The sequence below is a fragment of the Giraffa tippelskirchi genome, chromosome 13 (genome assembly GCF_054371585.1).
Source record: "Giraffa tippelskirchi isolate mGirTip1 chromosome 13, T2T-mGirTip1v1.2.pri, whole genome shotgun sequence".
Lineage (NCBI taxonomy): Eukaryota > Metazoa > Chordata > Mammalia > Artiodactyla > Giraffidae > Giraffa > Giraffa tippelskirchi.
In genome coordinates, this window is record NC_137287.1 from 91,026,413 (window position 1) to 91,037,441 (window position 11,029).

The following is an 11,029-nucleotide window of genomic DNA, read 5'->3' on the forward strand; positions in this document are numbered from 1 at the left end:
CTTTTCTAAATCCTTTAGATCACTCCTGTCTTGTAGAGATATAATGGGAACCATAGATTTAATTTAAATTTTTTTAGTAGTTATATTCATAGTGAAGGGCAACGGGTGAAATGTGTGTGTGTGAGATTGTTCTGCTGCTGCAGTGGAGACAGCATGTTCCGAGCATGCATTGCTGCTTGTACCACCACCCCCCCACCCCACCCCCGTTAATAACATTTTATTCAACCCACTAGATCAAAAATAGTCATTTCTTTATATAATCAATAAAAATCATTAATGAGTTTTTTTTTTTTAATACTCTGTCTTCAAAAGCCAGCGTGCAGTTTGCACTTACAGCATCTCAGTTCAGACTAGCCACATTTCAAGTGCTTTATCTTTACATGTGGCTTGTGGCTATTGTATTGAATAGTGCAGCTGTAGATGAATGTTTAACTCATTCCTTTTTTTGACCATGCTGTGTGGCTGGTGGGATATTTGTTCCCTGATTAGGGATTGAACCTGTGCCCCCTAAGTGGAAGAGTGGAGTTCTAACCACTGGACTACCAGGGAATTCACTCAGCTTTTCTTTTTTAATGTTTGCATTTAAGACATTTTGCATTTTCCCTTTCACTGTTTCTCATATGTTGGTATTTGTGTTCTTATCATTATCTGAATTCAGAGTAATCTATTTCTATTATGATTTTTCTTTGGCCTAGGGAGTTAATAAAAATTTATTTCTCAATTTGTGGCATTTTCTAACAATTTTTTTTGTTACTGATTTTGGGCATAATTACCTGTATTCAAAGAACATGCTCTGTGATTTTCAGCCCTTCAGTCCAGTATACAGTCAAATTTTATATACAAAATTTTTAGGCATTTTCCAAATGAATTTGTATTCTGTGATCATTGGGTGTGATGGTCTATGTGTGTCCATTTCGTCAAATTTTTAGTCCTAATAAATTACTTTTATTTCTTTTTTTTTTTTTTACTTTTATTTCTTTACTGACTTATTTTTTACATTTAGTCTGCTTTTCTGTCAGTTACTGAGAGAATGAAGTTTCCTGCTGTGTCTAGTTTTCCATTACTTTTTCTTTTTAGCTCTGATTTTTGCTTTGGGTTAAGTACATATAAAGTAAAATTGTTATGTCTTCTTGGTGAATTGAATATTTTATTTTGAAGTGACCTTCTGTATCTTTAGAAATGATTTTTGCTTTTGTCTCTTTCCTTTGAATATTACTTTAGCTACACCAGCTTATCTCTGGCCAATGTTTGCATGATAAATAAAATCTTTCACTTTCAATGTGCCTACATCTATTTTAGGTATTGCTTGTAAATAACATATAATAGGTTTTTAATATAGCCATTCTAAAAATATTTTATCTCTCAACTGGAACATTTAATCCATTTACTATGATTACTGATATTTGTGTAGCAGTCTTCCGTTTTACTTTGTGTTTTATTTGACCCATATGTTCTGTTCTTTGAATATTTATTTATTTGGCTGTGTCACGTTAATTGCATCATGCAGGATCTTATGTTGCAGCACATGGACTCTCCAGTTCTGGCGTATGGGCTCAGTAGTTGTGGCATGTGGGCTTAGTTGCTCCATGGCATGAGGGAGCTTACTTTCCACACAAGAATACTATGCAATTGTCTACTCATTTCCATTGTTGGTAATAAGAAATCGACTGTTAACTCATTTCATTTTCCAAGGTATTTTTTTTTTACTCTGGCTGCTTTTAAGATTTCTTCTTTCTCTTTGGTTTTCCATAGTTTCATAGTATTTGGTGTGTTTTTTCTTTTTTCTTTATCCTGCTTGTGATTTGTTGGGCTTTTTAATATATAGATTGATATCTTTAATCAGTTAGAAAAAATTCTGAGCCACACCCTTCAGGTATTGTCTGTTTTTCTCCTTCTGGGCCTGCAGTATACCTGTTAGATCTCACTCACTTTAAGTGTCATAGCCTCTTTTCTGCATGTTACCTACTCATTTTATCTTTCTGAACTCCATTCCAGGTGATTACTAATGAAGCTGAAGTGCACTCTTTCATTTCACTGCTTCTCTCTTCAGCTGAGCCAAATTCATTTAAATCTTCTATTGTATTTTTTTGTTATAGAACTTCTATTCTTCAAACTTAGCAAATCATCTTTTATAGTTTTCAGTTTCCTGCTGACATTTTCATGTATATCCCTTTAATTTTTATATATAGCCCTCTGAACATAGTAAGCTTTGGTTTTATAAACATTGATATTTCTGAAATATCTTTTTAGGGTCTCTTTCATGTGTCTGTTTCTGTTGATTTTTACTCATTATATCTTTGGTATTTTTTAACTGTTTAGACACTGTATTAATATTTTAAAATAATTTGGAGAAATATTTTGATGTATAGGATGATGGCATCACTCTCTGGAAGAGATTTTTTGTTCAGTTCTGCCAGGTGTCTCAGAATGCTGATAGTCTGGGACTACCTAGATGGCCAGATAAAACATTCTTTTAAGGCTTAGTTTACTTAGGGCAAACTCCTCTCTCAACCCTGTGGGAATATTCATTCAGATCCTAGCTTATAGGAAGTGGTTTGTCACTGCCCAACCTAAGGACTCTGGGCTTTGACTACGGTTCCGCTGTTGCATAAGGCTGCCAAAACCCCTGTTCAGCTTTGTTGCTTACTTCTCTAGGGTATTCCCAAGTTCTCATTCTGATACTTTCTTAGCATCTTATAAGCTTTTCACTTTCAAGTTTTTTTTTTTTAATGGTCTTTAGTTGTGTTAGCAGGAAAATTATTACCTTCTCAGATATTAATGGAAGCTGAACCTGAGGATCTTTTTTTTATCCTTGTTGGCCTGAGAGTTAACAATAGTTTATGTTCTAGAGTCTGTCTTCCATTGTGCTGGGTAATGAGAAGGCCCCTTCAGTCTGAAAACTTATCCTTAAGTTCTAAACATTTCTCTCTAGATTCTCTTCTTATTGGAAACTCTCTTTTGTTCTCTTTCTGGGAAATTTCCTCAACTTTGTCATTTATCCCTTTATTGACATTTTTATTGCTGTCATTTTTAATTTCCAAGAGCTCTTGTTCTATGTGCTCTTTAAAAAAAAAACAGTCTTTTTCTTACATCATAGGTGAATATCATCATTTCAAGATATCTTCTGTTTATGTGTGTGTGTATGTATGTGTACTCTTTCTTTTTTCCTGTTTGTTTTGGTCTCTCTTTCATGATGGAGACTTTGCTAAAATCTGGTGATCCTTGGCTACTCACTTCGTAAATGTTAACTGGGTGCTCTCTGAGCATTGGTGGAATTCATGGAGTGGTATCATTCCCTCTAGGGTGAACAGACAGGGAGGGACCAGACATGGCCCTGAATTTTCAGTACCTGTAAGTCTGTTCTGTAGATAGGAGCTGTCTATCTGCTCCTTAGCGGTTGCGGAAGTCCTGATTTAGAGGTTAGCATGTAGAACAAATGTTGGCAGACTTTTTCAGTCAAGGCCAGATAGTAAATAAATATTTCTGATTTTGTGGGTCATGTGGTCTTTGTTGCAACTACTCAAGTCTGCTATTATAGTGTGAAAACAGCTATAGAAAATACATAAACAAACGAGTGTGGCTGTGTGTTAAATTTTTTATTTTCAGTGCAACAGTGTATGCTATTGATAGTGATCACTTTGTGTGTAAAAGTGACTTGATTTTATTATTTCCCCTTTAACACTAATAAAATTTGCCCATGATGTACTTACTTGTTGCAGAAACTATATTTCAGACAGAATTAGCAAATAGAGAAGAAAACCTTGGAGCATTCCCTGACACATTTTACACTTTCACTAACACGCTGTCTACTCTAATAGACAAAAGGAAAGCTGCTTTAGCCCTGGAAGAAAAGGCAAGGGAAGACTGAGAGAGAAGGCAGGAACAGTTAGGAGATTCAAAAACCAGGGAACTGGACAAAGTTGCCCCTCGAATGAAAGTTAAGAGCCTGTATGTACAGTATACAGGCTGTCAGTTGGCAGAGGCCTTGCAGCCCTGGTCCCAGTCTGGCTGTATTGTGAACCCCCAGGGAGCTTTCATCTATGCTTTTACAAAACTTTTATGAGGTGATTCTGTGATGAGTAATTAGTTTGGGGAACACTTGATTTTTTAAACAGTCCTTTCCTCTACCAAACAGATTCAGAGATGGTGAACTGAGTCCAGAGATGCATTTTGCAGTACCACTGACTAACTGGTGACCTTGGCCAGGATATATAATCTGCCTGAGGCTTGGTACTTATTGGTAAAATGGGGATAATGATGGTTCATATTTCATGGAGATGATATGTAGATTAAATGACATAAAATGTATATAATGCTTAAATTGTGCCAGATGCTCAATAAATGGTAATTTTGGTAGTTAAGAGAACTAGAACCCACTGCTTTGCAGTATATTGAATCACCTTATCTGTTCTGTAGAAACCTCTTATTTATATTCTTTTCCACCTGTGGTGATGAACTGCAATAACAGATGTTTATTTTCCTGTAATGTTGTGTTTACTATATATAATTTGCATGAGTTTGCTGCATTTTAAACTCTGATTGTTATTTGATTTTGCAGCCGATTATTGCTATATAGAAAAGTTGGGTTTACAGGCACAAAAATCCTGCTAAAAATCATGACTGGTTTGTTTTGTTATTTGGCTCATACAGTAGAGTCTTTTTTATGCTCCAAATGCCATGATTTGAGTGAATAAGCATTTTCTCTTTGTAATCGTCTTGTCATGAAGTACTATGCCATAGATCAACACTTATATATATAACAGCCACAACCAGCAGAGATTTAAATTTCAAATCTGTGATTAATTAGTGAGATTGTTCTTAAGTTGCTGAACCAATAGAATGTCAAAATTGGAGCAGACCATAAGGATAGCCTTAAAAGTTATCCTTATGGAAGGGCTATGCATGATCCTTTTATTTTAGTAACTGAAACAATTTGAACTGAGTGTTAGCCTCAAGATTTTTTCCTTTAAAAAATATTTCTTTCTAATAAAATGTGATTTATAGTCATGGTTAAAACTTCCTTCGATGTGGAAGGATGTTAAGCGAAACAAGACCTTTGTGCTCCCATTCTCACTGAACAAGGGAGCAGGAGTTCCTTGGCTGTCCATTTAAAATGTCCTTCTTCTGGCTCTGGGGCCATCCTGTAGGATCTTAGGAATAATGAGAAAACTATCAACAAGTTGAGTTCATGTTTAGTTAGAATTCATTGACTGAATGAACAGAAGGAAAAATGGAAATTGCTTGCATAGGAACTGGCCAGGCAAAATTGAAGATATTGTTTCTCCACAAGTTGTACATATAGCAAAATTTGCTGTTTATAAAATAATCTAGACTACAGAAGCAAGCAGTCAGTTCTTGAAAGTCAGAATGGCTTGAGTCCTGACATCTTTTCCAACCTCTTTACAATCTCATTCCATGTAATTATAGTGAGGTTATCTTTTTCCCAAACTTATAAAGCCGAGAAGTAACAAGGAAATGGTGGTGGCTGAGTAGAGCTCACACTGATAACTACAACATAAAAACATATGCAAGGAAAAAAATTAAAAGAAGTGAGGATCAACATTCTGAAATGTGATTTTAAAAGCCATAGTCTGTCTTTCGCCTTGTCTTGAAGGCAGGTAAAAGAAGAATATAAAAGTTATTGGTTCATGGTAAGGACCCTAGACAGGCATCAATAAATGTTTATTATAAAATTTTTACTTAGGTGAAACACCAGTTTATGGTAAGGCTTTATGTTATGTGTAATGTCTAAATAATTTTCAAAATTCCAATCAAAATTATCTTATATTTGATTTTCAGTTCCACTTACTTATATGATAATTTCAAGAGATGTAATGTTGATTGCTGCTGTTTTTTATGTCAGATATCGAACTCTTCCAACACCGGTGAGTTTGTTTCAAAAAAAATGTTTTTTAGTAGTATTTGTAACTTAAGGCAAAAGGAAAAAAATCACTATTGTGTACTGATTTTCACTTTATGGGAATAGTTTATGACAATTATGTATTTAATCCATTTACTAGGAATTTAAAGAAAATAGGCTAACTATCATCTTGCTTTTGAATCACCATTATAGTATTTGTTCAGTGAACATGTGAATAATCAATTTTTTAAAAGCATGTTTTTATTTTAAGTTAAAATTGTTCTGGTTGATAGCCCATAAAACTCAGGCCAACTAGCCCTGTCCCTAACAGCAAACTCTGTTAGGAATGTTTTTGTTTTTTAATATTTATTTGGTTGTGCTGCCTCTTGGTTGTGGTATGCAGGATCTTTGATCTTCATTGCAGCTTGTGGGCTCTGTTAGTTGTGGCATGTGGGATCTAGTTCCCTGACTAGGGATTGAACCCCGACCCCTTGCATTGGGAGCTCAGTCTCAGCCACTGGACCGCCAGGGAAGTCCCTTCTTAAGAGTGTTTTGTATGACTAAGCACCGTTTCCTGTGTAACTTAGCTTCTACTATGGATTCTCTAAAACTGGTTTTAAAAATTACAGTTTTATGAGCATAGGGTAATTTGTCTGCACTTTTGTTCATTGGTTCTACAAATATTTGAGCAGATAAGCATAACTTAGCTAATAATCACTACATGAGCATAACAGCCTCATCTTTTGATTCCCAGTCCAGTGAAAATGTCAACATTTTATTCATTTTGATTTTTTAGCCTATAAAGGAAAAATAGTGATGAGGGAGATTTGTTTAGTGAAAAGATTTCCTCAGCCAGACTTTATGATAGATCTAGCATATAGCCAGGCATGTGGTATATACTCAGTAACTGTTACATATATTAATAATAGCAAAATATTTATTTTAAACTTAATAAATTGAATAAAGTTTATCCTTTTTTTTTGTCCTCTGCCAGCGAACACTTTCTAAGTATTTCAATCCTTGTTATGCCACTGCTAGGTTAAAACCAACCTTCATCAGTAAGGTAAGAGACACACAGCATCCTTTTAAGTTATTATTCCTTTGTGGATTATTATAATGACTATAAACCTCAGTCTAGAGCAGCTGAAAATAAGACAGATTTTAATGCATTGACCATAGAGTGGAGTCAAAACCCAGTGGTTTTGTCCTCCGGGCTCTCTGGAGCTTTGGTATACATGTGTGTTTTGTGTTGGTGGTCTGGTGGTCTAAGAATTTAAGTCTCTGAATGAGATATTAGGGCCATCACTTAGAGGAGGTGGAGAAAGTAGTAGTATAATTGCATATTGATTGAGACACAAAGAGAGTATGAAGATTCTTTCTGCTTTCACTACCCACCCCTCCCTGTAGTGAAAACACCATATAATGGCTCAGAGGGTAGAGCATCTGCCTGCAGTGCGGGAGACCAGGGTTCAATCTCTGGGTTGGGACGATCCTCTGGAGAAGGAAATGGCAACCCACTCTGGTACTCTTGCCTGGAAAATCCCTGTGGATGGAGAAGCCTGGTAGGCTACAGTCCATAGGGTGGCAAAGAGTCGGACACGACTGAGTGACTTCACTCTCAGGTGCAATATCCATGCAATTACATGGAAAGAGATAGGAGAAAGTTTTATTCACTAATAAACAACTCCTGCTCTTAGTTATCCATCTGTTTTCCTGAGCCCTTTTCAGGACAGTGACTGCATGCTAGTCTTTGCACACAGAGAGGACACTGTTAATGCCTCTTGAGGCACATGAGTTTGCTGTAATTATTTTGCTCCATCCCTTGTGACAGAGGTTTAACAGGTTAGGAATGCCAATCATCTTTGGGACAAAAGGATGATTACTCTTAAACCTGAGAGTCCCTGGGGTTAATTTTTACCTACAAATATGGATTGGTTGGTTGGTTATTTGTGTATTTACCCATTTATTTATTTCCATGACTTTTATATGTATCAAGTATAGTAATTGGAGTATAGCACCATATAGAAAGTGGCTTAAAGAGGTACTAGGAACAAATGCCTCAACTCCTTTGTCTTGCAAGAAGTTCTTCAGAAAGTTTTTATTACTTCTTTTTAAAAATGGAGTGAAATCCTTGTAATCTGGCTGCAGAACGGATGAGAGAACATTGGTGCTTCCTTCAACATATCACCTACTTTCCCAGAATGCTTATCTAGATGAGTAGAGAAAATCTCCAGTGGTTTTGTTGTCTTCCTTTTCTTCACCCACCATACTATCTTTTAGGGTAGGGAGACCTACTCATTTCCTCCTGAGAGCCTCTCTCATGGAGATGAATGCATTTCAACTTTCCAACTTGCATATCTAACCTAATGCTAGTGAAAGGAGCATTGAACGAAGTGTCGGGAAATCTGGGTTCTCAGTTTGGATCTGTAACCTGCTAGACTGTAGGCAAGTCACTTAACTCATTACCTTTTCACCCGTGAAGAGTAGCCTCAATATTTGCATATTTGCAGGTCTGTTTTAATGGGTAACTGAGAAAAAGGCAAAGAACTTTGCAACATTACTGAATTGCTATGAAAATTCAAGATAATGGTGTTTTCTGATAGTTGCCCTTCCCCACCTTTTGTAAAAGGGAGCTGTGCAGACAGATGAGCCAGTTAGTGAAGTTCAGCCTTTTGTGTGAATGCCAGCTTTTTTTGGCAGAGATATTACAACATCAGGCATGCTGAGAGTCTGTTGTGTTATACTGTGATGGGTTATGCCTTTCTCTCGTGAGCTTGAAACATGACTGGGTTGGCACTGTTCATTTGTGACTTCTTTTTTTAAAGGTAAACACAGCAGTCCAGTTAATCTTGGTGGCAGCTTCTTTGGCAGCTCCAGTTTTCAATTATGCTGACAGCATTTACCTTCAGATCCTGTGGTAAGCTTAACTTAGAATTACTCTCTGAGGATGTCAACAAAATGGCTTATTGTGACAATCCTAGAATTACTTTGTCCTTAATCATGTTTAAAACCCTGGTTAAAGCTGTAGGGGCTATATTTTTTGATTGATACCATTTTTAAGAAGTTTACTATCAATTATAGGATGTAGAAGTTATAGGGGTTTTCATGCAAGCTATAAGGGATGAGAGATACTGTGTTGGGGTTTTGGAGGAGAGAAATATATTCCAAGTAGGAAGAAGAGGAAAAGCTTCAGGGAGTAGCGGCATTTGAGCCATGAAGAAGAGATACTGAGGGGAAGCCTTTCTGGTGAAGGACAGACCCTGAGCAAACTCAGATGTATAGGAGAGTGGTTAAAAGGAAGTGCACCCAGCCTAGTGAAGGGAGCAGAGTAGGGGAGAAACTTGAAAAAAGGAGTTTGAATTTTATTTTGTTAAGATTATGTGTAGCCTTGAAAATGTGTCAGATTCATACTTTGAGTCCACATACATCACACTGATACTAAAGCTCTACATTTTACTACATTTTTAACTTGATAATTAAAGCATTGCTTGATGCAGTCTGAGCCAGAAAATGGTGAACTGAAGTCAGCTAAGCTAAGAAGCTTTAAAAATGATACACATGCTGAACATTTTATTTGCTAAAATATAAATTGTACACTCATTTGTCCTATATCTTCTGGTATAGGCCCAACTCATTTTCTTTGGTTATAGGCTCATCAGTAGGATATTTTTTCTTTCTTGCAAAAAACTGCATCCATAATACAAACTCTGATTTTCATTTTCTTTTCTTTTAAAATGATATAGGAATGTAAGACATTTATGAAGCAGAGTATAGAAACTTTGTAGATTTTTATTATTTTCTTCAGTATTTTAGCAATTATATTGTCCACTTGTTGTTTAGTCACTAAGTTGCATTGAATTCCTTTGTGACCCCGTGGACTGTAGTAGTCTGCTAGGTTCCTTCTGTCCATGGGATTTCCCAGGCAAGAGTACTTCAGTGGGTTGCCATTTTCTTCGCCAGGGGATCTTCCTGACCTAGGGATTGAACCTGTGTCTCCTGCATTGGTAGGCAGATTCTTTATACTGAGCCACCAGGGAAGCCCATATTGTCTACTTACTTCAACAGTAGTGTTTAGCAGATTGCCTTGCTTTTCCAAGGCTTCTAGCTTAATTCTCAGAAATAGCAACTCTTCCTACATGTATATTTCATTAAATTTATGTGTGAATTTAGGATATTAAACTGGCATAAACAGGTTTGGGGTCAAACAAAAATGGTCTTGATGAGCATGCACTTCACCTGGCAGAAGCAGAAGCTCATGTGTGCACAAAAATGAACGTATTAGCTGCATACCGTCAGCGAGCCCTGAGTGTCACACATGTCATTTCAAAGAGAATCTGATTAATTTCTATTAATTTTAAGTAAAGCAAGCTGAATTGTATTTAAAGTGACTCAGATTATTAGAATCCCCCAAATCTGCAAGAAATAGCTTCTAATACTAATACTCTAAGCAGCATGGAACAGTGGGAGGAGCACAAGGGCTCTAGAGTTGGAACCAGGCCAGACTCATAGTTCTGTGGCCCTGAGCAAGCTCTCTGGGGCAGTGTTTCCTCTGTAAGGTGAGGCTGTGAAAATAAAACTACCTATCATAGAATAATGTCTGGGTAAAAATGACAATTGCTATTATTATTTTTTTCAGATTCGTTAACAATATTAATTATTTGACATTATTGATTCAAATGAAGTCTTAAGGAAAAGCAATATATTTAGATTCTTGTTAAAAAAAATTATACTAACAGCCTTTTTTACTTTTAAACAATTCTTTTAAATGTATTCTTTAGTATATGTTATGTATATTCTTTATGTATATTTATAGTTACTATTTAAACTAAATTTTCTTTTCTTCCATAAAAGGTGTTTTACAGCTTTTACCACAGCTGCATCAGCTTACAGTTATTATCATTATGGCCGGAAAACTGTCCAGGTGATAAAAGGCAGATGAAAAGTCATCCATTATCGTTAACAAGGAAGCAGTACACATCAACTATGGCAGGGCCAGTGGAAGTTTACAGGAGTTCCCTTATTTTGGTGTTCAGCTTGAAGAAGGAGGACTTGTCAGAACAAACCATGTCATCAAAATTTTAAGTAATGTGCATTGAAAATAAGCTTGATCATGGGCATATGCAGAATTTCCAACATATTTTTAAATACAAATAAAATTATAATTTAGAA

The 11,029-nt window shown here is 36.1% G+C and overlaps 1 protein-coding gene across 6 annotated transcripts in view; it reads left to right on the forward strand.

The window, feature by feature from the left end:
- CRLS1 (cardiolipin synthase 1) overlaps window positions 1-11,029 on the forward strand; it is a 22,270-nt gene extending 11,241 nt beyond the window's left edge. For 5 of the 6 annotated variants that reach the window (XM_081556432.1, XM_081556436.1, XM_081556435.1 and 2 more), the window contains exons 4-7: window positions 5,800-5,885; window positions 6,855-6,923; window positions 8,686-8,777; window positions 10,712-11,029. In XM_081556432.1, the coding sequence (XP_081412558.1) occupies window positions 5,800-5,885; window positions 6,855-6,923; window positions 8,686-8,777; window positions 10,712-10,799 (335 nt within the window). In that variant the 3' untranslated portion in view covers window positions 10,800-11,029. The remainder of the gene's footprint in view (window positions 1-5,799; window positions 5,886-6,854; window positions 6,924-8,685; window positions 8,778-10,711) is intronic. The other variant, XM_081556431.1, reaches the window with a different exon arrangement.